This window comes from Numenius arquata, chromosome 8 (genome assembly GCF_964106895.1).
Source record: "Numenius arquata chromosome 8, bNumArq3.hap1.1, whole genome shotgun sequence".
In the NCBI taxonomy this organism is placed as follows: Eukaryota; Metazoa; Chordata; class Aves; order Charadriiformes; family Scolopacidae; genus Numenius; species Numenius arquata.
Window position 1 is genome coordinate 29,109,694 of NC_133583.1, and position 27,758 is coordinate 29,137,451.

Here is a 27,758-nt window from a genome sequence, read left to right on the forward strand (position 1 = left end):
GTAAATCAATTAACTGCTTTGACTGTCATTTTATTTAAAGCTTTTGAGCTGAGCATTCTTCCCTGCTCCTGGAATACATATGACAGTTCACTGGGAGCCTCATAAACTGTATTTACTGTAAAAACTAAGTAGAATTGCAGGTATAGGAGAGATTTTCATATGTTATTTCTTGTTTTTAATTATTCCACCTCATTTTGAGAAAATTTAACATGTGAAGGGGGAAATCCTTGTAAGGTGACAGTTGTTTAAAGAAAAAAGTGAAAGTGGATTATTAGATTGTATGAAATTGTAAGTAATTATAGGAATGTTCTACATGCCTTTCTTAATATGAAAATCTCACATACATTATGTAGACCCTGAAGTCTTCCAGGGAAAGCTGCATTTAACTTCTGTTAGTCTGAGCACTTACCAGGGCACAGTTCAGTGCTGCATCTCTGGATCTGCATGTCAGCCCCTGCACATGCCCTGCCACCGCTGGCAGGGCGAGGATTGTCACAGGTCCTGTATCGCCTCATCTGGCCTCCATTGCATGTTCGACTGCAGGTTCCCCAACTACTCCATGGGCCCCAGTTGCCGTGAACTGTAAAAATAAGTCAGATTTTCTCTGTATTCCTCTTAATAACAGATACTTAAAACCAGAGACTCAAGCTAGGAAAATATTCCTATTGGAAAGTAAATTTTTAATTTCTTTTCCCAAATTAAAAATAAAACCCCCAGACAATTAAAGATCTAAGAAGAGTTATCTTGTCCTGCATTCAGCAATTTCTCAGAGTATATTAACCAACTCCAGGATGTTGCTGTCCATAGGAAAGTATGCAGGACATATTAACCAAGTAAGTCACTATATTCTACTGTGAGATACAAAGAAATTCATTTTGCAGTACTTTCTGACTGGACAGTTTTAACTAGAGAGGTGCGTGACCTCCAATAGTATGGCAGGACCTTATGCACCAACTGCTGCTGGTTTGTGCCCCTAATAGTTCATGTTTAAAATGTCCCAGTCATGCTGACTGATGAAGAGATGCTTTCACTCTTGCCAGGTAGCTAATACCACTTGCCTGTCTTCAAACCTCGTTTTTGGGGGAGTGCTTGATTTGTGCAGGGCTGCCTTCCTCTTGGGCGTACAAACCCAGTAAGTGGATAAGCAGTCTACCCCAAAGGACTTACTTGGACAAGGATCACTGTTGCAAAAATCAATTTGTATGTCATTTCCTTCACATTTGCGACCCCCAGACTGTGGGGCTGGGTCTGAGCAGTGGCGTGTTCTCTGCCTGCTGCCTCCTCCACAGGACACGGTGCAGGCACTCCAGCTGCTCCATGTCGCCCACTTCCCATCCACTGGTGAGAAAGGCATAGTGCAGTACAGTTACAGTCTCTGACATTAGAAATAACAAAGTAAATCAGGGCTATAACAGGGTAAAACTGACTGTAGGATGTTACTGACTTTCTCTGTAGAACATCTAAGAACATAGGGATTTCCATGAGTTAAACTGGAGAAAAGCATGACCTGTCTTTTAAATAATCTGTATGTCTGACCAGAATCGTGATCATGGATCATGCAGTTCTCAAGCTCAGTCACTCTCACAGTTTTAGGTATTTGTAAGCAAGTCGAGTCGTATACAAAATAATCCCTGAAATTACCACACTAGGCAGATGGCCAGTAGTAGTGCCATCCCCAAAACCCCATCTTTACTACTGTGTCCTCCTCTGGTTGCAGCTGCACTGTCTGAAGATGCAACCATTACCAGCTCTCCCCACTCCTTCCTAACCAACCTTTGATTTACTGGCTCACCCAGGAGTTATTACTAAATTATCTCATATGACCCAGGTCTGAACAGTTGAGCAGTTGAATAGTAGAGTCTTTGATCTCCCAAGACATGGTAACACAAACTGCTACGGGCAATCCCAGGCACAAATACAGGTTGGGTGGAAAATGGCTGGAGAGCAGCCCTGAGGAGAAGGACTTGAGGGTGTTGGGGGATGAGAAGCTCAACATGAGCTGACAATGCGTGCTGGCAGCCTAGAAAGCTGACCATATCCTGGGCTGCATCAAAAGAAGAGTGGCCAGCAGGGCGAGGGAGGTGACTCTGCCCCTCTACTCTGCTCTGGTGAGACCCCACCTGGAGTACTGTGTCCAGCTCTGGAGTCCTCAACACAGGAAGGACATGGACCTGTTGGAACGAGTCCAACAGAGGGCCATGAAGATGATCAGAGGGCTGGAGCACCTCTCCTATGAAGACAGGCTGAGAGAGTTGGGGTTGTTCAGTCTGGAGAAGAGAAGGCTCCAGGGAGACCTTACAGCAGCCTTCCAGTACCTAAAGGGGGTCTACAGGAGAGATGGGGAGGGACTCTTTATCAGGGAGTGTAGCGATAGGACAAGGGGTAACAGTTTTAAACTGAAAGAGGGGAGATTCAATTAGATATCAGGAAGAAATTCTTTACTGTGAGGGTGGTGAGACAGTGGAACAGGTTGCCCAGAGAAGTTGTGGATGCCCCATCTCTGGAAGTGTTCAAGGCCAGGCTGGACAGGGCTTTGAGCAACCTGGTCTAGTGGAGGTGTCCCTGCCCATGGCAAGGGGGTTGGAACTAGATGATCTTTAAGGTCCCTTCCAACCCGAACCATTCTATCATTCTACATCCATGGGAGCGCTGGAGTTGGTGGCTGAGAAGAGGCTGATCAGTCTCAGTCACAAACTAGCTTAAGCAATAGCATCCTCAGCAGCAGCACATCAAGCCAGACAAATGTGCAACATCAAGCCCTCAGTTGCTCAAGCACCACAAGGTCAGTTCTCTCTTCTAGCAGTTGATGGTTACAGTGGAGACTCAGCATAGGATGCTTAGTGCAAAACGGAGCATGAAGCCAGAAGGATCTAGTCTGAACTGCGGCACATTCCACTTTATGAAACCTCCCTTCGTTATCCCTGCACTCAGCCAAATACAGAGGTCATATTTCAAAAATGTGAGTTTTCCTATTCAGTCACCAAGGACTTATTGAAATGTAGAAGGAATGGATAAATTAATAATAGAACCTAGGAAAATTTAAAAAAAAGAAGAAACCTGTAATCTAACTGCCAAAGATTTAAAACGCTGCTTTTGCACAGTGGCAGGGTAAAGGAAGACAGAAAAGGATAGGAGAAGAAATCCCACATGTTAGTTCTATAGAGGGATGCAAAGATAGTGACAGGGGCCAAGGAAAGTAAAAGGTTTGAACAGAATTTTTGCAGGGACTACACTTTCAGAACTGGAAAGCTTTCGATATAAATTAAGTACAATTTGGAAAGGAAATGACAAGTTTGTCATTGTTCTCTCTGTGTCTGATGCGTCTTACCTGGGCAGCGTCTCTTGTTGCAAACCTGCATCTGTGCATCAGACCCCTCACAGTACGACCCGCCATGTGAAGGAGGAGGGTTATTGCAGAGCCGCAGTCGTGTCTGAGTACCTTTCCCGCAAGTCTCGCTGCAAGGGGCCCATGGCAGCCAAGAACTCCACTCACCACCAACTGAAAAGGCAGCACAGCTCTAAAACTGTTTAAACTATCCAGCTGCTTTAACTTGAAATTATAGCTCCACAGCTTCAGGCAAAAAAAAGCTACGTTGTTTAATATCAATAAATGAAATATCCTGAATAAACCCCTGGAAAAACCTTTGCCTTGAGCAACAGCTGAAACGGATCAACACTTTGCAAGAGAGAGATTAATTCTTTCCTTTTTGTTTTCTGAATACATCACCTCAGAACAATCGTGGAACAACAGAGCTCAATACTTGATCAAATCTGGCGTTTTCATAAGTGACCTGGCTCTGACTGCCCTGTGCTGAAGGTCTCAGCAGGGGAAGGAGCGTGCCAGCTAAAAGCTGGCACACAGCTTCAGTGGCTACCAGTAAGCAGGAGCCAGAACTGATTTTGTTGACAAGATCTAGAAAAATGAATCTCAGGCCGGTGGATGAACATTTGGCATCGTGGTGGTAGCAGAGCCAGGGAAAACGGGAAAAATCAATATCATAAAAAAATCACGTAGACGGAAACATGCCAGTGGTGAAGGGTTATGAATAAACTACAACCTGTCAAACACAGGAAGTACTACAAAGGCAGGAAGGAAACTCAGAACATTCAGCTAGTTAGGAGAAAGACGTAGCTGAAAATAAAAACAACAGAGGAAAATATACCGATAATATCTTAAATTATTACCTATCACATTTTACATGACTTTTTAATACTTGGTGTGTGGGTTTTTTTTTAATTTTAATTGGCTTTGCAGAATAAGTTTAGAGTTTTACTCTGTAAGAACATGGGTAACAAGTACTGGAAAACATCAAAATACAAAATGAACATATTCCTTGCACTTCCTTTTGTGAGTTCTGTTGCCGAGAACTAGTGCCATTCAATAAATTACAAGCAATTTTAAAACAACAAAAAATTGGAACCTTAGTTCTTTTATAATTTAGTAATTTAAAAGAAGCTGAGAAAATTCGAGTTTAGAGGAAAAAAAAGAAACCTCTACAGGCAGCCCCTTGTGCAACTAATTTTAAACCAGTCCTCTCTTACCTGGGCAAGGCCTAATATTACACATGACTGAATCCACAGCACTGCCATCACAGGGCTTCCCACCATGCTGAGCTGGTGGGTTATTGCAGGTTCTGGTTCTCGTCCTGTTACCTTGTCCACAGCTCTTTGAACACTCTTCCCACAGCCCCCACTCCGACCAGTTGCCATCCACTAAGAAACAGAAAACCCCACAGTTCTCATTAAAAAAATATTTTTGTGGTATTTATTGAAATTTCCTCGTCCTTTCCACAAAGTCAAAATGAATTCCAACTTCTTAGGAAAATGAATCTGCCATGAAGATCCATGCTGGTAACGGTTCACTGTTAGACCACTTAATGTAAGGCACACTAAAAGTATAATTCATTAAAAAAATACCTGGACATGGCTTGTTGTGGCAGCTGCGTACTTCTGTATCAGGCCCCTCACACCTCCTCCCACCGTTTGCTGGAAGAGGGTTGTTGCACTGACGGACTCGCTCCTGAATGCCTTGACCACAAGTTACACTGCAAGCTTGCCATTCCAGCCAATCAGAAAATCCACCATGCACTGCAGTGGGAAAAAAGACGCTCTTTTTGTAACGTGTTTGTGCTTATAACTCTCTTAGACTAATACAGCAAAGTGAAAAATGCAATTCATAAGTCATATTTAGAAACAGAACTTCCTTCACGTCTTCATTACTGCAGAAGGATCTTACTACAGTTCAGAGAATGCTTCAGCTGCTCTGACATAGTTATTGCTTATGCTCCTAAATGCTTTTCTTTAGCAGTACAATTAAGTTATTCTTTAGAGGTCCAATTAAGTTATGATATGTGCTCTGAGGATGGGATCTAGTTCAAGATCCCTTTCATTATTATTTATGTCTCTCACTCCTTCACACTCACCTGTCTCACACAGCTGGATGTGTATAATGGAACAAAAATTCATGAAACAGAAACCCTCTGACATCTCAGACTAGGCTTAACATATACCTAATGCGTATATGGAAGATAAGATAAAATATGGATAAGACAAAATCTTGATCATATTTAATCTCAATCAATGCTGTAATCTACCAGTTTGACAATCAGGATCCTGTATTTTGTGCACCTACCCTGGACAGTCAGTGGTACTCTAACAAGAACAGATCCCATTAGATTCCTGGCTACACACTCATATTCAGAGGTGTCTTCCTTCTGTGCTGCGACAATACGCAAGGAGCCATTGGACAGGACAGTCACTCTCTCGTTGCTCACGACTGGGTGACCCTGGCGGGACCATCTGATGGTTGGAGGAGGCTCTCCATTTGCCTGGCAGTTCAGCATTGCTGTGCCACCAGCTTCAATAACTGTCTCTACAGGTTCAACAGTAATGACTGGAGGACCTAAAAGAGAAAGGTTTCTTTAGGCAATAGCACGTGGTTACATTTTTTTCGCTGTATTGGTATTAAAGGTCTGGTCAGAATGAGAGAAAAAAAAAAAAATCAAGTCAGTTTACCTAAAATCATTACTGTTGATCTTCAACTGTCAAAATACATGCAAGTGAAAATGACAATGATAGTTTATTTTTAATACGTAGCAATCTGAGGACCAAAGTCGGGACTGACGCCTGACTACACAAGCACAGGACCTTCCTTACTGCTAAAATGTGCTACTTTTCATAAAACCTGCACAAAGATGCTATTAACCATGTCCAGAGGCAAACGAGACATAAGTAACAGATCAATACACCTTGAGGCTACAATAGAAAGGGGATGATCAGAAATTCTACCACTAGTGAGAAAAGAATTCTAAAATATTATTTCTGCCAAAAATTAAATATTGTCAGTGAAAGCCAGGATTCATCTCACGTAATTTTCTTAAGAGTCTAGTTTAATCCATTTGTATAGGATATAGGCCCTTCAGAAGGTGATTGACACCTCACTCTAAGTTGGTTTCTAAGATGAGGCTGAATCACCTTCTACACGCTTCTCTTCTGTGACCTCAATCACTAGCTTAGACTAGACTTTTAAATATTAATGATGAAAGATGAGATGAATCTTAACCTACAGTGCAGTGCTCAACCTCCAAAACTTTAATGGCAGCTGCATACACCTATTCAAAGGTAGGTTATCATTCCAATCTAGTGCCATTAAACTTTTGAGTCTTACTCTGAAGCGTTAGCGTCAGACTGCGCTCTACCACACCAGCATCATTGGTAGCCACGCACTTGTAATCACCAGCATCTTCATTCTAGAGAACGAAAAGCAAATAGTCAACACCTATGTAATGAGGGGTTTTGTTTACAGTGCACCTCCTGTAAGTGAATTTTCTGCAACTCAACATGGCACACCCTGGATCTTGAGGCACGGTGTTAGATTCTAGAGTATCTCAACTTTTTGCCTTTATTAACATTAAGCTGATAGCATGAATTATTTTTATTATTCCATTTTTTATTGCCTTCAACTTCTTAACGCCGAAGATATTTTTTTTTTTTTTTTAACTTAAACCAACTCAAGGGAGCTATTGTTTTTAACCCCATTTCAAAATGCAGATGTAAGTTTATGGGGAGGGAAAAAGGGGGTCTTGCCGTTCATATGAGGAATTCACATGCTAAGAGATTTGCACATTTTCAGCTGACCTGACCTTGTAGAACCCAGGGTCTTTTAAGGTCAAAAGCAAAAGTCCCATTTAATTAGGAACGACCAGGATTTCACATGCCAACCGTTAGTATGTAGATTCAGTCCTTCTGACAATCAAAGAGAAAGATAGCCCCCTTGGGTTTTTTCATCACAATAATTTGAGTCTAATACTAGTCTGAATTAAAACAACATTTGTTAAAGGTAAAAGCAAAAGTGGATTAAATGTCTAGCCTCATTCTTTCAAAACAACGCGATCTGGAATACCTTCATTAATCAAATAGAATGCAGAAACACATTGTAACAGAGCAGTGACTCACTACAGTGCCGTAGATAGCAAGAGAACCATTGTTAAGCTGTCGGATCCTGTTGTTAATCTGAACGCCAACTCCTTTTTTGCTCCACTGGATGGTTGGAGGTGGATCTCCTCTGACTTCACAGTTCAACATAGCATTGCCACCCAAGGGCTCAATTCGGCTAGAGTGGTAATCTCCTTTGAAGACTGGAGGCTCTGAAAAAACAAGTGATGGCAGAGAAATAGCAAAGTCAAAATAAAACGCCCTTAATGAAGTTGCTGATAGGGATCATTCATCTCTGACTTTCTGAAGTGTGAATTTCAACTCATTTTGATTTTTCCCATTTAGCTGTAGACAAGGAATCAAATACAAGCGCTAACAGCTTTAAACTGAAAAAGGGTGGATTTAGATTAGATATTAGGAAGAAATTCTTTGCTGTGAGGATGGTGAGGCACTGAACAGGTTGCCCAGAGAAGCTGTGGATGTCCCATCCCTGGAGGTGTTTAAGGCCAGGCTGGATGGGACTTTGAGCAACCTGGTCTAATGAGAAGTGTCCCTGCCCACCAAAGGGGGTTGGAATTCGATGATCTTTAAGGTCCCTTCCAACTCTAACCATTCTATGATTTTACTGTCAAAACAGATGGCTGTGGGAAACTGTCCAATACTGACCACAACTACTGTTACTTTACATACCTTTGACATATACAAAACCAATAGCTTTGATTGAGCCAACTGTGTTTTCTGCTGAGCATACGTAGGTACCAGAGTCATCTTTAGATACTCTTTCGATAACAAGTTCACTGTGTCCATTTACATCATCGTATTGTGCTGATGGGAGAACACAGTAAAGGGTTACTTCAACGACTTTAAACACATATATCTCAGTGATTGGTATGTTGTAAGACTGTTTGAATTACAGTCTATTCAGCAATACAGCTCAATGGCACTGTGCCATTTCATTTCTGAGCCATCTTAGAAACGCACAGAGAAGTCACTGCTACGACGTTTGCCCACATGGATGTATTCACTTAAGTTGTCCCTTAATTTCAAGCTTTGTGCATCTGCATCCTGTGAACTGCTGAGGTTTTCTTCATATTTAAGAGAAATAGCACTACTTGTCGGATGCTGAGTAAATATCATCACATACTGAATGTTTTTAATGTGTTACATTATTGGCTACAGAAGAGGAACAATTTTTTAATTATCTTCCTTACAACTTTGTCTCAGAGGCAATTTAATTACATGAATGCATAATACTGAAGATATTCCTCAAATAATCACTGCCTAACAAGTATTCTTTTTCTTTAGAGTATTTTTCCTTCCTAAACTAATTGCAACGCTGTGTGTGGGAAAACAACTCTAGAGCGGAATGATCAGTAAGACCTGGTGTTACCCACCTGGAATGATGTTATTGTTAAAGGTCCATGTTATTTTGGGTACAGGTATCCCAGTTGCTTTGCAAGTTAATCTGAGCTGTTCTCCTTTAGTCAAAGATATATCTCCAGGTAGTTCAGTAAAAGCTGGAAGTACATGAACCACCAGGGTGACAGTGTGTGTATCTTCTCCAGCAGCATTGTTAGCAATACAGGTGTAACTACCAGAATCTTCAGGCTGAAAGAAAGCATGTTAGGGAAATTTCAACTGTGATACATCCTACACAACACTACCACTTGTAACGATAAGAGAATCTCAAAAGGTTTGGAACAAGCATTCAGTAGAGATGCTCATCTGAACCCTTTTCAATTCTTCTGAATTTGAAACACGACCTACACTTCCTTAGAATTTATCACTACAAATTTTTCACAGATATTTTACTCCTCAGTGGAAAATGAAACATTTATAAAGACTCTGGAACATTAAGAACAAGAAAACAAAATATAAAAAAAGACTATTCCAGAGGTGGGTGAAAACGAAGAGAAGCAGGGTCTTATTACTGCCAAACCATGTCAAGTCATAGCTTAGATTTAGGGAACTTACAACAACATTGTCCAAAATGAGGTCTCCCTCTGGCACAGCCCGGTATTTTCCTACTATCTCTGTTAACAGTGTATTGTCCTTCTTCCAGTTTATCGTTGGTGTTGGGATCCCCTCAGCCGCACAGGACAGAACAGCCTGGGAGTCCTCAGTGACGGTGTACTGCGCCTCCGTACTGTGAATCTTGGGTGGAACTGTGAGAAGGTTTATTAAAAAGATTTACCTTTACGTATTACCCAAGCAGTACTATAACAGCATATAATACAGGACTGAAGAAATCATTGCCTGGATCTTCTGTATTGTTTCTTGTCTCTGTCAATGACTACCATTATGCACTCCAGAGAAACACTTGTAACAAAGTATAAACCAAGTTACGGAAATGTAATCTTCTTCCCAAATTCAAGTAACTGGCTGATACTAAAACCCATGAAGTAGCACAATTTTCCTGAAGTCTTCCCTTACATCCTAGCTCCTTACCCTCTGTAGGTTCATGCTGTGATAATGCACATTGTTTCTGCGCAGTCCCACTAACCGTGCACAGTGAGTTCCATGCCAGAGCTGCTGGACCCTGCCAGGTTTGCCGCTATGCACGTGTAACGGCCGGCGTCGTCGGGCTGTACAAACACTATCTGCAGCGCGCCAGTGCTAAGGATTCTGCGTCTCAGGGACTCCGTTATTTGCTGTCCATCTTTATGCCAGCTGATCTCTGGCCTAGGGTAGCCTTCAGCCTCACACTGCAGAGTGACAGATTGATCAACAGGAACAACATAATCCTTGAGGTGGGACTTGGTAACAGGAGGAACTGAAAAAGAAGCAAGAAAATTTTTAAAAGAATTTTATGTTGTAAGAAGCATAGAATGCTTCAGTTCTTAGTGAAAATAATCCTAAGGCAGGAAGACCACTAAAAAGAATGAACCTCCTGGGCTCTACTCAGTGTCAAATCAGGTAGGCAAGCATTAGGTCCATTTGTGTTGCTCAGAATTGGGTTTTGACTAACAGAACATGCACAAATTTCTTGTCCGTAAATCACTACAAGAGTTTAAAAGATGATTTACCTTGAACTTTCAGTCTGATCTTCCCCAGAGCGGTGCCAGCTGGATTTTGAGCAACACACATGTAAGTGCCAGCATCTTCAACAGTTGATTTTGCAATCTGTAAACTGCCACTGGGAAGAACAGTATAACTGTTGCCTAAAACACACATAAACAAAGTTTGACACTTTTTGCTTTGTGTTCCTTATATGGGTTCCTTAAATCCAAGTTTGAATATTCAGAAAAGAGAAAATAAGTTTCTGAGTTACAGCAAGTAGGCTGGAGTTACAGGCTTTACGAGGTTACCTGTTGTGATTATATTGATGCCCTCCTTTTGCCATGTTATTATGGGTCGAGGTGTACCCGTCGCTTCACATGGTAGTAGAATGGGATTATTCACAATGACGTCCAGCACCCCTGGTTGAGTTTGGATAACTGGTGGTTCTGTGGAACGGAATAAAAAGGAAAATGCAATAGGTTTAACCTTCAAAGCTAGAAAATACAGAAGATACTAAAATCGCATGACCTGAGTCTAAGAAAGCAAAATTATCAATGGTTGTATTCTGCCATCCTTGTGGAGAGCTCAGTGGAAGTGCTCTTAAATATAAAAACATGATCAGCAGTATAGAATATGGCCTTACTTAATACAATTTGCCATCATGGATGCTTTTTAACTTACCAAAAAGCGAAGAAACAAAAATCTTTCAAAAATAAAATCGAACAGGATGGACTGTGGGGGCTCCACCCAAGGTATCAGAGTCGTAACATGGAGGGTAGTGACTTTGTGAATGATCAGGGCATCCATGAGACAATTCAGCTAAGCAAGAGCTACTGGTGATGGTTCGCTCTGGTCTCACCATTACGCTGCAGCATACATAGGTATTAAACGGGCAACGCTTTCTGACACAATGCACTTCGGCTTCCCATCTTACCCTGAACACGAAGAGTGGCGTGTCTGTGAGCTGAGCCAGCGGCGTTCCGGGCCACACAGCTGTACCGTCCCGCGTGCCCTAACTGAGCGGCAGGTATTTCAATAGCACCTGCAGCAGAGAGAGCCTGCTTTACAACATACAGCAGTATCCTTCCTGTATTCACAGTAAAACTCTTTTACAGCATTTTTATTCTAAGAAGTTGGAGAGAGGTTATTCGGGAGATTGTTTGCATTTCTTTAATTAATCACTTCTAGGTGGGCACAATTGCACCCTTTCACCGATTTCCTGCAGCTGAGCTCCAGTCACACACAGTACCTGAAGAGAGAATTCTGTAGCCATCTCCTCTGGGAAGCAACTTTATGCCATTTTTGGTCCAATGAACTGAGGGGACAGGAACCCCTGACGCGGTGCAGGAAATTACTACTGGAGACAGCTTTGTTACCAAAAAGTCTGTGGCTTCATCTGCTATGGATGGGGGCACTAAAAATGAAGATAAGTGTAAAGGTTACTGGCCCATTTTCATTTTTATGAATTCTTGGAAATAACAACTTTCTTGGGAATGCTGGTGAATTATGGATATCAGTATCATAAAAGAATGATATAAAAAATCTCATCTCAACATTGGAATGCCCCAGAGAAATTCTAGGTGCCATACACATGTAATAGCAATATCTCCTCTACCTTGAACAGTGAGCTCAACTGCTCTTTGATCTTCTCCTGCATCATTTGACACGGAGCACTCATAGACAGCAGTGTCATCCACAGTGGGAGAAATGATTACTAAGGAACCTGAAGATAGAAGTCTGAACAAAGAAAAGAGAAGAAAGTAAAAGCCATTGAAATACTTCTTTTCTTCTCAGGTAATCAGACCACTGAATTTGCTGGCTATGCAAGATTACATTTAAGCATGGCTAGATTTTTAAAGTGCCAAAATCATCCCTGAAAAATTAAATCCACAGTGAAAAGAAAACATCTCTCACCTGTATGTATTCTGGTTCTGGTCAACACTAAGCAGATGCCCATTCTTTTTCCAGCTAATTGCTGGTCTGGGAATTCCAGTGGTTTCACAAGGCAAAGTGGTCTGCACATTTACAGTAACTGTAATATTTGTATGTCCAGGAGCAATAGTTGGAGGAACTAAAGATAAACAAAGCTTCATTATTCAGAATAATCATACAGATATGCCCACACACTGCTCTCATATCTATATATACAGGGCTGAACTGCCTGAACACACTTTATTTTTATAAAGAGTAACTTGACAGTGGTAAACTTACTAAACATGTAGCATGGGATGTGTCAAGTCTTTCTAGTTCCAGCACACAAGGAATGAATATTTTCTTTTCATGAACATTTGGGTTGTATTCCTAAGGCCATAAAGGTCTTACCTTTTTTTTTCTTTTTTTTTTTTTTTTTTCCCAACCAGAGCAACTAAAAAGGGGCTAAACTTAAAATTGGATCTGGCAGAACAAGAAAAATGATGTAACTGGACTTCAGACTTGTAAAAACGTATATATTTATCTAAAACCAAAACTTTTACCAAGAACCTGCAGATCAATTCGTTTGCGTTCAGTGCCAGCTGTATTGGTTGCCATACACACATATCTTCCTGTGTCAGTAACTTGTGCTGAGTGGATGTGTAGAGATCCATCCTCTAACATGGAATATCTGAAAAAAAGCCATATATTTTTTTCTACTATCCAATCAATGGAACCATAGGCTATCCTATTTTGCTGTTTGCAAAAGCAAAAGATGACTCAGGGTACACAACAAATAGCCTAAACGTGGTGTCTTAATTTGGGCACATACAGTTTTCTCATCTATTGCATTTATTCTGACTTCACTCTTTCCCAGCACATCTATTTTCCAGAGAGATGATGAAATCTAGCTGACCTAGTGATTCCACATAAATGATGACAGATTTGCAGAAAATATCCAAAAGTCCCTTTCTATGGTTTCTCATTTAACCTTAAAAAACCCTAGTTAATGCTTGTAAATTCTCTTTTTTCTTTGAAATATAACTGAATTCTTCAGCATTTGCTCAGTTCTAGAAAATGCCAAACTACTTCTCCTTGAAACAATCAAAAGATAGAAACCATTCACTACAATAAAAGTTGATACTAGAACACATATACAAAATTTAATATATTAGAAACTACAGAATACACTCAAGTAGTTTTTGGTCTGCATGAAATGCTTGGCGTCATCCCAAAACTCCATATATATTTAAAAAGATGCAAAGATTTTCCATGTTCACTGTTTAAAATCTTAAATATCAGAAGAATTAGTATTCCATTTGGTTGTCAAGGGAGAGATTTTTGTCCTCATAAAAGGATGTAAACTTTAGTACTGCTAATTTTCTGCAGAATAACTTCTTTGTATTACTGTTTCTATCAGCGTATTTTCCGCATTTGGGTCTATTTGAGATGATAGTACAAATATCAGTTCTGATCTGTGAAAACAAAACTAATTTACAAGTCACAGATGTCTAATTAAGCTTTCTGTAATCAATACATTCTTTTAAAACAATGAAAAATATTTACGCTGACTTCTGAACAATACCTCGTATTGTTTCCAGTAAAAATAGCCCCATCCTTCCTCCATGTAATTCTCGGGGTTGGTACTCCTTCTGCAACGCACTCCAGAACAGCAGTAGCATTTATATGCACAACAGCTGCCTGAGGACTGCTTCGGATTGTAGGGGCCACTGTAAAGGGAAAAATCGTTGATGATATAAGAAAAAAAAAAACCTTCAGGCTGCAATGACCGAAAGTAAACACATGAAAACAGATGCAGTAACAGGTATGGGGATCACTGCAGAGACAGAAACAAGTTTCTCACCGCTTTGTGTAGTGCACGATAATTGCCACGATGCAGTAGGGAATGAAAAAGAAAGTTTGTTTGAAAGGTGTTGTAAAGATCACCTTTGCAAGTTACTGCAAAAGTTATCCTATAGGTAAAACAGTAAAAGAGTTCAGCATATTTAATTTAGAAAATTAAGGCTGTGGTGATATATCCTTGCTTCCTAATTATAAACTAAGGAGAAAAAAGAATTTTAATTGGACCAGTAAGGACAGTCATTGGTGGGGGCACAGTGTAACACAGGTACATATGACTGGGTTGTGAACAGAATAGAAATTAGGAAAAAGTTTCTTATCATCACCAGAGTGTGAGAATAGAATAGTTTCTCATCAGACTGGATGTGGGAAAATAAATAGTTTTAAAGTGAAATTCAGGCCAATGGCAGTACATGAGGGGTACCAGGATGCACAGGGCCCTTCAAGCTCTATCTTCCTACTATCTCCTCATTACAGGTGCAGAGAAGCCACCACAGTTTTCAAGTACCTTGCAAAACTGGTGGCCAAGCTAGTTATGAGACCTAGCACATGAAGGTGCCAGTCAAATGCTATTAAGAATTTCTCCAAATTTGTCCAAGAACATTTCTCAGGCCTGGACCAGGGTGTTCATTCTGGATGTATCCTGACTCCACATCAGGATGAATGCTAGATGCACAGCACCCTCCATTAGCAGAAAGCCCGGGAGAGGGAGCCACAGTGAGCCCCCAACAGGTCATTTAGTGTGGGTGACAACTGTGGACTCAGATGGTGGCACACATGAGGTAACACACATGGTCACACACTTTAGAGACAGCCTAACACTTGGTCAGAAAGAGGTACCAACGCTTCCCTCTTGCCATTAGAACTCCTGCAGAAATACCATGCAGAGATCAAAATGCACAAGACGGGATCCATGATTTTACCGTGTACTGTCAGCATGAACTCTCTGGTCATTTTTCCTGCGATATTACTTGCCACACATGTATAGCTTGCTGTATCGCTGAGGTCAGCATTATTGATCTGCAGGTAACGCCCATTGGATAGGATCCGAACTCGAGGAGTTCCCTAAGGGGAAAGAGAGAGTTTGACAAATTTAGCTTTACTATCATTCTCTTTATGAAGACAGAACATTCTTTCGTTGCAGAGTAATAAAGGCTATGAAGGAAGGTCAAAGATAAACCGGGGACCGAATTCATTGCTGGCTTAACTGTTTACATCCATGAAGATAATAGGGTAAACAAAGTTTTAAAAAATTATCACTGTTTAATGCTTTCCCCTTGAAACCCCTACTGGGCCTTGTGCTTGAATAAGACAGGTTTTGGGTTACATAGCCAAAGGGCTTTTGAGTTTTTATGGAAAGGGGCAGCTAATAGCACATGATTTATTTATTTATTTATTTATTTATTTATTTTGAAAATCCATGCATACTACAGGCAGAGGAAATACAAGTTTTTCTACACTGTTCTCCAAACATCACAGTGTTGACCAGGTGGCATCCACCATAAAGAGCCTACTAAGTTTATTAACCAGCATTTCTGAGTATGAGGATACCACTCTTCCCAGCTCTACAATAACTCCACAGCACCTGCTAGGTAGCCATTTAAGTCCAAGCTTTTTTACCACAACTAGTCTGGATCAGATCTGCACGAATGACTGATAGTAATATCAACTACAAGTGTTCAAAAGCCAGACTGGATAAAGAAGCAAGAGAAAAAGAACAGAAACTCAAACTTTTCCAGTATGTGCTACTCACACTTTGGATAAAACTGAAAGCTGAAATACCCATTTACTCTTGATTAGAAGACCTGAGAATAGCAACTACAATAGATAGGTGAAACTCCTCCAGTGCTGCACTTCTCTGCACTAGTACCCTACTACGCTGGTCTCATACGAGGCACCAAGTCAGCAAGTCTACCAACGCAGAATAAACAGCAGCGCTGGAGCCTCGCAGCTGAAATGATTCACCACTAGAGTGGACTACAGACAATCAGATTTTGGGTAATAACTGGTATTTCCTGTTGAGTGCACAGCCTAGGCTATGATGCCTAAACACAGAAGCCTACAGATGACAAAAGACAGGCAATGAAGCTATCATTTAATCCTTATGGTCTGTCAGAAAACCCATCTTTGAAAAATTACTATTTCAGCAATTCTTTTAGTGTTTAAATAAAGCCAGATTCAGTAAAGACACTCTTACCTACTTCTTTTCTTAACACTCAGAGTGTATTTCCAAATCTATGAAGAGTGCAAGGACTCCAAAGCAGCTAGAGGCTAGATCTTTCTATAGTTCTGCTACCAAAAATAGTGGTGCTGCACAACTACATCATTAAGCGTACAGAGGTCTAGAATAGACCTCAAAATCTGCACAGTGGAAGACAACAAAAGCAGGAGGAATGACACTCTCCACCACAAGGCTGCTTTATAAAAAGCAGTGATGACTGAAATTGAAATAACACTGCAATGTGAAAACCTGACTTTCTCCAGTCCTCTCTTGTCACTGTGAAACCTCTAATTTTTCCAGGATAAGGCGGATGATATGCCACAGAGCACCTCTCTTTACACACCCAGGGAGAGCTCCTTCCCAGCCTCTTAGTAGGCTCTTACATGTCTTTGAGGGTGAGAAAGCAACCAGGCATTCAGGAGGACACCGATGTTTTCCTGATATCTGGATTATATATTTATGTAAACTAAGCTGGAGAATTATAAGGATTGTAGGGAACAGAATATACCTAAGTCTGCTGCTTAAAGTACACATGACAAATTTGAAGTCCCATCTCTGAACTAAATTATAACTTAAATTTAGTGCTGGAGGAGAGCTAACTCTAGAAATCCCTACTTTTTGATTATAAATCAAAAGGCAGGAGATTGACCATACTGCACAACCAAGATATCTCAGCCCTCACATACTGACATGAATTAATGAGGCACAAGGAGAACTAACATTACAGAAGTTAATTCACAGGTTTTCAGCTGAGTCCCCATGTCAATCACAGTGTTCCTCTATTGCTTTGTTTTCTGGTGAACATTTGTTACAGTGGCTTCTTTTCACTGTTTATTTTTGTTAAGTTCTGCTTTTAAAACACAAGCTTTCCAAGGAAAAAGGTATTCACATACTTAACTTCCAAGCACTGTTCAAGCTTGCTTTCATTTAAAAAAAATAAAATAAAACCACTACCCAATTAAAGAATTGGCCATTCAGAAGAAGACTGTTTCTCTTACACTTGTTTCTAGCTAGCTTTTGTGCTATATTCAAGGTAACATTCCCCAGCAGCACCTAGTAAGACATAATTGCCCACCATATTCTTACTTCTTCCACTAATATTTCATTCTTCTGAATTTACAATAGAGAAAGAGTCTGAGGAATAGCATGTCAGAAGCATGTCTGCAAATAAGCAGAACTTCAGGTGAATACTACTGATGGACTACAGTTAAGGGGACACAATCCATAAGCTGAAATTTTTTCCTCTTTATTAATGAATAAAGATCAATTGAGGGAAAATTATCAATTAATTAGGTTCAATTAATAATGGAACTTAAATTGTTCAGTTGGAAAGCGGTGGGTTTCTGAGTGATCCCAAGGGAGAGAATGGGAAGTAAAAATTCTTTCTGTATAAATCATCTTCATCTTGCTAATTGTCTCTCAACCAGCAAAGATTTGATGCCTAAACATGACACTACATGGAATTCTAAGTGAAAATGATGCATTTGATACAAAACTGTGGTGATTAGCAACCCATTTTCTTTTCTTTTTTTCCAACGTAAAGAATCTTAGTTCCTTTCTAAACGCTAATAGAATATGAGGATGCATAATATACCCAAAGGAAACATATAGTGCAGTCTTTTCTCAGCTACCTTTCCTGGGAAGCCATTCAGGAGTATACCGAAGGCTTCTAGCATTGTTCAGAGGATCCAGGAGGAGCAAGGGATCCCCCTAAAGGAAAAAAGAACAAGTAACAGCGGGATGGCCACTTCACATGCCTGCTAGCTTCAGGTACTCATTTAGGACTAACTGTATTTGTACTGGGGCTACTCAGCTTCTCTTGAATTCAAGGCACCATAACTCGGACTGCACTTAAGGGGCAAGTGAGCAGAATAAGAAACCTCAAGCACTGTGTGTAAAAAATAAAGGGAGCAAAGGACTAGTATAAATAACGTAACCACTATACCTCTAGAAGTTCTCCATTTTTAAGCCATGAGATTGTTGGAGGTGGCACAGCATCTGACTTGCATTCCAGTAGAACTTGTCTGTTCTGCAACACGGTGAGGTCCTGTGGACCACCAGTACCAGCAATGTTAGGAGGAACTGTTACAAAAATTAAGAAAAAAATAAACACCACACATACGAGCTACTGTTAAAATTATCCACTGAAAATTTCTAATTTACTTCTTAAGTTTAAAATAAATGCAAAGCTACAGTGCTATTAATTAGTTCTACTTTTCAATACCTGTGCTAAATATATCACATTTGTTTAACTGGTGAACCTGCTTCTTATGTCACATGCTGGAAACTACTGTGACAGAAATTAAAGTCCATTCTCAGTGAGGGTACCAGCATTTAAGCCAGACAGAAGCTTCCAAACACGGAAGTTATAATCTTCAAGAAAAAACCCAAGGCATATTATAGAACTGCAGAATTCCCATTTATACTTCCTTTACTGTCAATGAATTTTATGTATTCATTTCTAAATACATTTCTTAACTTTTTCTACTGAAAAAACAAGATGATCATAGATATCAGTATCCTTCATATTCTTTTTCAGTAAGCACAATAAACTCAATCCAACTGAATACTGATATCCATAACACCTTCCTAGGTATTCAAAATATAAGACTTGGAAGTATAAGAGAAATCAGTTGCATCTGGTGGAACTTTCCCTTTTAATTGCGTATCATGTTCAAAATAGTTACCCGTATTCAGAAATGTTAATTATGTGTAAATATTAAAGGTGTAATATCACTTTCACAAAACACGTAATATATCTTCTTTAGTAATATTTAACTTGTTAAGATACTCATACGTACCTTAGTAGTTTACGGTTTGAAGGAATAATTTTTTCTCCTAAATAAAACTTACCATGCACTTTTACAAAATATTCCTTATCGTCATCTCCTGCCGGGCTAGACGCCAAACACGTGTATCTTCCTGTGTCCTCCACCTAGAAGGAGGAAACACACAAACAACTTCAACAGAAACCTCTAAATATGGGAGCAATTCAGAAAAACTGAAATACAAACATCGACAGCAACATATAACAAACAGCACTTAAAACAGAAAAGCAATAGATAAGGAATACCTGAAATCGAATTAATAAAGTTACTGAAAACCTCTGTAGTTTACCATAGTGGGACTGTGCAGAGATGGCTTAGGAGCTGCAGGACCCCATAAAATCTCTCTGAATAATATGCCTCCAGCAAGAACTTTTCTCTTTGTGATGCTTTTTGCAAGCAGTAATCAATAAAGATGGAACTGGCTATAGCTACCCATCTAAAGAAAGGTCAGTTCTGGGTACTAAGGAAATCTTTTGTGCACACGTGCTCCTTAATACCTTTATGCTTTCTCCTTCCTGTAAACTCTTCATTGTAAAGACAAGTAGTGTTTGCTTTACAAACAAAATGAGCAGCAATCAGACCTGAGCCCTGTCCCAATTCTGTTTGGTGAACTTCGGTCTGGCTGTCCATAGCTGAATACAGGCTTAATTTGTTGGTGCAAGTTTAACGGTTATTTTTTCCTTGACTTTTTTTGTTCTCTGAATTCATCTGAAAGTCCTTCTATTGTCTTTATTTATTTTTTTCTTAACTTGCACACAGATGACCGCAGATGTACTTTTATCTGTAAATTATGGCTTATACATGTGTGAAGCAAATATTAGGAAAATCTGATCTAATAGAAAAAGAGGAAACGCTGAGGAGGAGCTACAAAACATGAAAGAAGAAAAGTCAGACACAGGAACAAGAGTCAAATAGGTAGGAAATGAACAAGAACAGATTACAGACACAAGCTAAAACCAGAAACGGCCCCAGAAAAAAGATGAGTCCCTAGCGTTGATTGTTCTGCTTTGTAACAAGAAGCACCAATAAATTAAAAAAAAAAATACAGAATTCTGAAATGAAGTAATAATATTCAGAAGAGGCAGAAGTGCTTGGGCACTCTCAACCCATAGTACTACTGCTTGTTCTGTACGGGAAACTTAACAGCGAGGCTTGAAAAATATATTCTCAAACTGCAAATGCAGGTGAGTGATTTTACACAGGCTTTTTAGGACATCTCTTAGCATGGTGGGGCTTTGAACAACCTGGTCTAGTGGGAGGTGTCCCTGCCCATAGCAGGGGGGCTGGAACTCGATGAGCTTTAAGGTCCTTTCCAACCTGAACCATTCTATGATTCTATGGTCCTAATAGCAGGCAGATCTGCGCACTCCTCTAGGGTTTGCAAAACCGAGCCTACTTTGAAACAAATACTTTACCTGAGCACTGGTTATTCGAAGGACTTCTCTTAGGACATGAACATTATCATTCTGCAGAAGTGGGCGCCCATCCTTCATCCATGAGATTATGGGGACTGGAATGCCAGAAGAGATGCAGAGAAGTTCAAGAGGGTTGTTAACGATGACAGAGAGCTCTTCTGGTTGATCTGAACCATTGATGTGAGGTGGCTCTGTGGAAGGAAAAACATTCGAGTTCTTTATTGACTCAAAAAGCCTCTAAAACCTGATACACAACCTTATGGTTATAGTTTGTAGAGTTAGTCTGCATTAGTATTATTTCTGACTGTGTCATGAGCTCACTGAGTGTCTCACCTAATTTCCATCTGCCTCTGTCTATTAATTTGCATATTTTATGAGTTGGAATTATTAGTTACAGAATGTTTTCATAATCCCAGGTAAAATATATTATATGATACCAGTGAATATACTTATTAGCCCTTTCACTGTTGTACCTTCAGCTATGCCTTCAGCAGTGCTATCATCCTGCCTATTCTTTTAAACCAAATTACTTTGTAAATTAGTTTACTATTAATTATAGCATATTTTAGTACTCAGGAAACATTGGGGAAAAATATATACTATGTTGCATATTTACATATCTCTAGGTATCTTCTATTTACTTCTCTTATTTATCACAGTAAATATTTCTTGAAAATACTCCTTATCCCTAGAGATTTTTTAAATTGCTGTCCTGAGTAGATACTCACTCACTGCTCGCATTTTGTTCAACTGAAAGGTTAACACTTACCCAGCACTTTGAGGGAAAAGTGCTTGCTGGTATCTCCAGCTTCATTGGATGCTACACAAGTGTATTTGCCTGTGTCACTCGTCTCTGCTTTTACAAAATGAAGGACCATTCCTTGGTTACTTGACGTCAGGTGAGCTCCGAGGCTTAAAGGATGTCCATTTTTAAACCAGGACATAGTTGGGGCAGGACTGCCATCAGTAAGACACTTCATCGAAACTGAACTGCCTTTTACTACAGTCACATCTTCTGTTCCTCCTGCGTTATCCAAGCTTGGTGGTACTGCCGAGAAACAAAGATCTGATTCATACACAGTACAACCCAGGTATTAATTCTGAATAGAGGTGGAATGCAGCTACCTGTTTGCATTTCCTCACTTACATTCATGTTCAGCACACGTGTTAAAATTCATTTAAAAATGATATATTTTTATTCTTTCTAAAAAACCTGTGACACATTGTGGGGGCCAATTCAAGTACTCTTCTAGGGTTAAACCACTTCCCATTAAAGTTTCCCTAACGATTACCTATGTAAGACATACTTGTGGCTGTCTACAACCGCATGTTGGTGAGAAAGACAAATGAACATTAGTTTTAAGAAATTAATAAATAAGATTAAATAAAGTATTTCAGAGAAACTTACCAAAAACTTGAAGGTTGTAATGTTTGTTGTCCACTCCAGCCCTGTTAGATGCTACGCAAGTGTACACACCAGCATCAGATATCTGTACTCGGGCAAGTCTAAAGAGAAAATAATTTTAAGCAAGCTATAAATGGAATACATTATCTCCATTACGGCATAGTTTGGACCAAATTTTATTCTTTTTTCCAAAAATAGTAGTAGAATTATGCTGATTTAACAAAAGAGAGCAGAAAACTCAGCTAGTTAAAATACATGAAAACCAACCTGAGAATTTGTCCAGATGACAGCAACCTGATTTGGGAGGAGACAGACAGAGGAAGGCCATTCTTTAGCCAGTTTATCTGTGGTGGTGGAGTTCCAGTAGCAGTACATTCAATATTTAGGGAGGTGTCCAAAAGGGCAGTGAGGTCCTCTGCTTCCTCTTTGTTATTGGCTATTATTGGAGGAACTACATTTTGTAAATGTTGAAAAGGAAGATATTAAAACTGGCTTTTAAAATCATTCCACATGTGTTACCTTGCAGGAAATCCTGCACCTAATGTCCCACAGGCAATTCAGTAAGATGATCACCATTTTTTTTTAAAGAGTAAATCCTCTACCAATAATATTGAGCACTAATAAATTATACATTTACATATTTAAAATCAGTTGCACTTTAGAATGATAGCAGAAATATCTCTTTGATTTGTCAGGCTGTGGCAAACAAATGGGAGCTCATGGGGAGAGAATGACAATGCAGGAAGGAGCGAGTGGTCAAGGCTTAGAGGGGATGGGCTGAACTGCTTAAGGGCCAGATGGGACTTGGCATTTTGTTGCCACTCAAACTTACCTCCTTAAATAAATCTTAAATAAAGTGAAAGCTAAAATCATGCAGGAGGAAAGTTAGTTTATTAACCTCTAGATATATATGTTGACTTAATTTTTAAATACAGGAAAATTCAAAATACCTAGTTAAGTATTCTGATTGATCATTCTATCAGAACTGCTTTTTGGGGTTTTTAGTTTTACAGGTTATTTTTGAAGTCTTGGTCTTGGGGGCAAGAGGGGACTCACTATATAAAGAAGACCCAGCCACATGCAGCTCCAAGCTCTGGCTGACTTAAGATCCCATCACACACCATGACAGTTGGATAGATAACAGCATTTAAGTTGGTTCTTGCTTGAACCTCAACCAATACAAACTGATCACAAAAGTTTCCACTGTTGTGTAGTGCCCTTCTGTCCCAAAAAGATGTGATGTGGTCATTCATTGTCGTATTTAGTCTACCAAAAGTCATCTCTTGGTACTCTGCTCATGCTCATATTCGTCTCCGTATAACCGGGACAGACACCGCTGTGGAATGCTGCCAGTGCAGAACTCTTCACTTTTTCACAGTAGTCATTATTCTTCATGAACACATTTTTTACAAATTAAAATTTCCACTCTCTACACTGCTAAAAAAGAGTTATGCTTACTATCTTCTGTTTGTCAAATTGTGCAAGAGAAGAATTTCATCCAAAACTATAATTTTTCTTTTAAACCCTAAATAAACTATTTCTCAGGGAAGGGGGGACCTTTAACTAATAGTTCTCTATCATACTACTCTGTTTTTAGCTGATGTACTTTGACTGGAATTAGTGAAGATAAACTAAAACAACAAAAAAGCAGTATCACAGTAAATGAGCCCCAAGTGTATCTTCCTCTACAAGAAAAAAAAATCACCGCAAGCAGAATTCCGCTATTGTGAAATACACCAAAGAAATTAATTTCTGTTTATCCCAAAACATATTTAACAGCAATTTCAATTGTTTTGTCATTGAAAGAACATCCTGTGTAATATACCGTGATATCTACAATACGTGAAATTGAAAACACATGCAGTAGTATTACACTGAAGAGAGGCATTCATTTCTTGGCCCTCTCTTGGGAGTGCTTACAAAGATAGGATCATGGACCAGATTTCAGTTTCCCATCTGTGAAAACTCACCGTATACATTCAAGTTGAAAATTCGGTCTTCCTCTCCTGCAGTATTTGTAGCCACACAAGTGTATTTTCCTGTATCAGAACTGAGAGCTCTGAAAATGTTTAATGTGCTGCCATCTGGAGTTACTCTACAAGGAAGGTCATAAAACACAGTGAGTTTGTTTACTTATTCCTATGACCTGGCAAATAAACAGTCAGTTTTGTACATTTAAATCAACTACCTCTATCCTCTTGGGAATTCAGTGAGAGAATCATTATTTTTTGCAAAATATTGTTGTTAGAGATAGGCTAGGAAGTTATTCCTAGAGATGTCCTGTTTAACCTTGTATTAGGATTCAACTCCAACCAGGCTTTTGAAGAACCCATAATGAAAAGCATCAAGAGTATGTTTCCATGTCTCAGAGCTTTCCCCTCCAAAGCAACTCGATGGAACTTATTGACCTTAATAAACTTTATGAACCTAAATGGAACTTATCAACTGAGAAAGAAATAGATATCACATACTTATCTCTGTAAAAAAAAAAAAAAAATTTAAAAAATATCAAAGTAGTAACAAAGTATACTAGATTTATAGAAGCTAAAGCGGGAGATGATGTTCTTAAACTGGCTAAGCTAAGACTCAGGCCCTCTTTACACTCCCTCCTTAGGCCCCTCTTTTATGCTCACTAAAGCGCTCCCTGAGGTTTAAAATCATACAAAAAGAGAATGCAGTGTCTGCTTATTTTTGCTTGCCTTATTCTTTGTAAATCGTCACTGGCAACTGTTTTTCCATCTTTAAGCCATTGCACAACAGGCGTGGGCACTCCATTGGCATTGCAGACAAGCTGGATGGTTTCTCCCAGGAGGGTGCTGACCTCACTAGGCATTTCAGAGCCAACAATATTAGGAGGAACTGGAAATGTATGATAGAGGGAAGAGAAGAAACATAATCTAAACTATAAAGAGTTACAATGCAGTAGCTCATGAGTACTAGCATTTTTTGCAGTACCTCCAGTCATATCTAGTTTAGAAAGTATACAATGGTGCTGTTACTAGAGTGGGTTCTGCAAAGATAAATTCAAAGCCACTTTAAACATTCCTTAAAAGAGCTAATTTACGAAACTACAAAAAAACATGTATCTTTGCCTTTATACTTAATATCTACAGTTATCTGCTCAAACAATGCTAACATGTACAATAATATCATGACAAAATCCCATTTCATTAAACATCACAACGCACTGTAACAATTACATGTCTGTTTAACTCATGGGCATGTGCTTACTGCAGTCAAATGCTCTATTGCATGTAGACCATCATATTCCTCTTAACACACACTTATTCCATCCTATCCAGTAGCCATTTTTAGCCTGTTCTCCTAAAGAATAAGGATGACTGTCATGCTGTCCATTGAGTCAAGACTGTCAGTCCCACTAGTAATTTTTGAGCATGTCCTGGTTTCAGCTGGGATATAGTCAATTTTCTTCCTAGTAGCTGCTGTGTTTTAGAATTAGAGCAATGGTGATAACACATACTGATTTAGTTGTTGTTAAGTAATGCTTATATTAAGTCAAAGACTTTTTCAGCTTCCCATAGCAGCTGAGAGGGAGGACAGACAGGAGACAAGCTGGCCAAAGGAATATTCCATACCATACACGTCATGCTCAGTATGTAAATGGGGGTTGTCTGGGGCTAGAAATTGATGATTACTGCTCGGGATGGGCCGGGCAATCAATCGTCACATGGTGAGAGCAATTGTATTGCATCACTTAGTTTTGTATGTTCTTTTACCATTATTACTATTCTCTTCCCTTACTGTTCCATTACGCTGTCTTTATCTCAGCCCATGAGTCTTTTTTTCTCCATTTTCTCACTCTTGTCCCTACCCTACTGGGATCTGGAGGGAGTGAGACAACGGCTGCGTGGTCCTTGCTGCCAGCTGGGGTTAAACCACAACAGAGTATTTCAAACAATTTCAGTCACATTTGATCAAACAAGTAGCTTGATATCAAATTCCTAAACTTGGGGAAAAACTGGCAGGCAGGCAGGCAGGGACACACAAAAAAACCAGCACCCTTGAAGAACGGTTGCTATGATGAACAGATACTAGTTCTGTTTGGCCTGCTGATGGCCAGCTATCACACATGGGTGGGCCAGCACACTCAGCTCACCTTCATTCAGCTGTTGCTGCCTCTGCTTCCTTAACCAGCAACTGCCAGCATGGGAAGGGACAATGGCAGGAAGCTGGAGATGCTACACAACAGGTGTGTCATTGGACACAAGTGGGAACTAGCGCAATCATTGGACACAAGTGGGAACTAGTGCAATTAACGGGGATGTGTCATTAGAAATGGAGGAAAACAAAGATAGTTGCAACGTAAGGGTGACCTGCGAGGCAGGAGACAATTCCATAACAAATAAGGGGAAAAAAAAATCAGAAGGAAATTCTGCCAGTTTTTCCTTCCTTGCCATCTACTCCTATTGCTACGGCAAAAAAAGGCAACAGGTACCACTGCTGCTGAATCCACGTATGTGTGGTGCTCCGCACTCTTATCAACCAATGTAATTTAGCGTTCAGCAGAAGGAAGGATGTGAGCAGCAGCAAGCACACACAGCCTTCCTGAATCCTTTCAAGTTCTCCTACAAGCAGAGGTTAAGAATATTCTTTTTCATGCAAATTTCTGACTAACAGTATATAATCCTCTAACCATTTCTCCCCACTGGTTGCAGGTGATAGAAATAACAGTTCGAATTCTCCACTTTTCTACGTGTTTATGTTATCTCAGTGTCTCCAGTACAGACACAGCGTCATACTCAAATCAATTATTAACCAGTTCTGCTTACTGCACTCTCATGCCTTACCTTGAACGGAAAGCACATAACTTTTCTGAGCTTTTCCCTCTATATTTGAGGCAATACACGTGTAGGTCCCACTGTCTAGAAGCAGAGAGCGAGCAATCTGAAGCTTGCTTCCACCAGATAAAATATGAACTTCAAGGGAATCGGAATTTTCTGAAAATATGTAAACGAGTAGTCATTCCAAACCAGGCCACAGAGAGCAAACACATCCTGAGAAACTTTTCCATCAAAATTTCAAAACAAAACAAAATAAAGATTCCAATCAGTTAACATAAGAGTCTGTCTAGAGACAGATGAAGAAACAAAAACCAGACAGCAAATAGCACAGTGGTGTCCCAAAAGGGGCAAAAAGAACAGAAAAGAGAGGGAGAGAATGTTACCTATTGGTTTTCCATTCTTAAGCCACAGTAACGTTGGTGGAGGAATTCCAGTAGCATCACACACAAAGGTAACAGGATTAGTGATAGTTTCATTGATGAACTCTTGTTCAGGGCCTTCTATAGTTGGTGGCACTATATATCGAATGGAAGCAGTAAGAACGGTTTGTTTACCATATATTTTTGTAAACTGATTTTGAATTGTCTACTGTAAAATGTTAATTGTATTATCATAACTACACCAGATCATGCAAAGTATGCTCACCATAAACATTAAGATGGAAATTTTTATCATCTCGCCCTGCAATATTTATGGCTTTGCAAACATATTGGCCTGTGTCAGAAACCTAAAATAAAAATAAATTAAAAAAAACCTTATTATGGAGTCTTATTTTAATGCTACAGTTCAGCGATATTAACAGCCTTTGCCTCCACCAACTCAAGGTCCTTTTCACAGAATGAAAGGCCTCCAGCAAATACATCTCTGCACAGCTCATAAAAT

The 27,758-nt window shown here is 39.7% G+C and overlaps 1 protein-coding gene across 1 annotated transcript in view; it reads right to left on the reverse strand.

Moving 5' to 3' along the window:
* HMCN1 (hemicentin 1) overlaps positions 1-27,758 on the reverse strand; it is a 202,018-nt gene that overhangs the window by 21,701 nt on the left and 152,559 nt on the right. Inside the window, exons 61-92 of the mRNA XM_074152276.1 lie at positions 27,522-27,603; positions 27,260-27,391; positions 26,883-27,032; positions 24,774-24,933; positions 24,045-24,169; positions 22,342-22,525; positions 22,078-22,175; positions 21,439-21,717; positions 20,670-20,860; positions 19,280-19,361; positions 18,372-18,508; positions 15,129-15,270; positions 13,931-14,075; positions 12,909-13,036; positions 12,349-12,505; positions 12,050-12,171; positions 11,684-11,848; positions 11,369-11,476; positions 10,743-10,880; positions 10,461-10,595; positions 9,938-10,207; positions 9,409-9,599; positions 8,829-9,042; positions 8,125-8,259; positions 7,456-7,646; positions 6,668-6,749; positions 5,633-5,902; positions 4,918-5,088; positions 4,543-4,713; positions 3,329-3,499; positions 1,168-1,338; positions 410-580 (exon numbers count right to left, since the gene is read on the reverse strand). Coding sequence (XP_074008377.1) covers positions 410-580; positions 1,168-1,338; positions 3,329-3,499; positions 4,543-4,713; positions 4,918-5,088; positions 5,633-5,902; positions 6,668-6,749; positions 7,456-7,646; positions 8,125-8,259; positions 8,829-9,042; positions 9,409-9,599; positions 9,938-10,207; positions 10,461-10,595; positions 10,743-10,880; positions 11,369-11,476; positions 11,684-11,848; positions 12,050-12,171; positions 12,349-12,505; positions 12,909-13,036; positions 13,931-14,075; positions 15,129-15,270; positions 18,372-18,508; positions 19,280-19,361; positions 20,670-20,860; positions 21,439-21,717; positions 22,078-22,175; positions 22,342-22,525; positions 24,045-24,169; positions 24,774-24,933; positions 26,883-27,032; positions 27,260-27,391; positions 27,522-27,603 — 5,068 coding nt within the window. The remainder of the gene's footprint in view (positions 1-409; positions 581-1,167; positions 1,339-3,328; positions 3,500-4,542; positions 4,714-4,917; positions 5,089-5,632; positions 5,903-6,667; positions 6,750-7,455; positions 7,647-8,124; positions 8,260-8,828; positions 9,043-9,408; positions 9,600-9,937; positions 10,208-10,460; positions 10,596-10,742; positions 10,881-11,368; positions 11,477-11,683; positions 11,849-12,049; positions 12,172-12,348; positions 12,506-12,908; positions 13,037-13,930; positions 14,076-15,128; positions 15,271-18,371; positions 18,509-19,279; positions 19,362-20,669; positions 20,861-21,438; positions 21,718-22,077; positions 22,176-22,341; positions 22,526-24,044; positions 24,170-24,773; positions 24,934-26,882; positions 27,033-27,259; positions 27,392-27,521; positions 27,604-27,758) is intronic.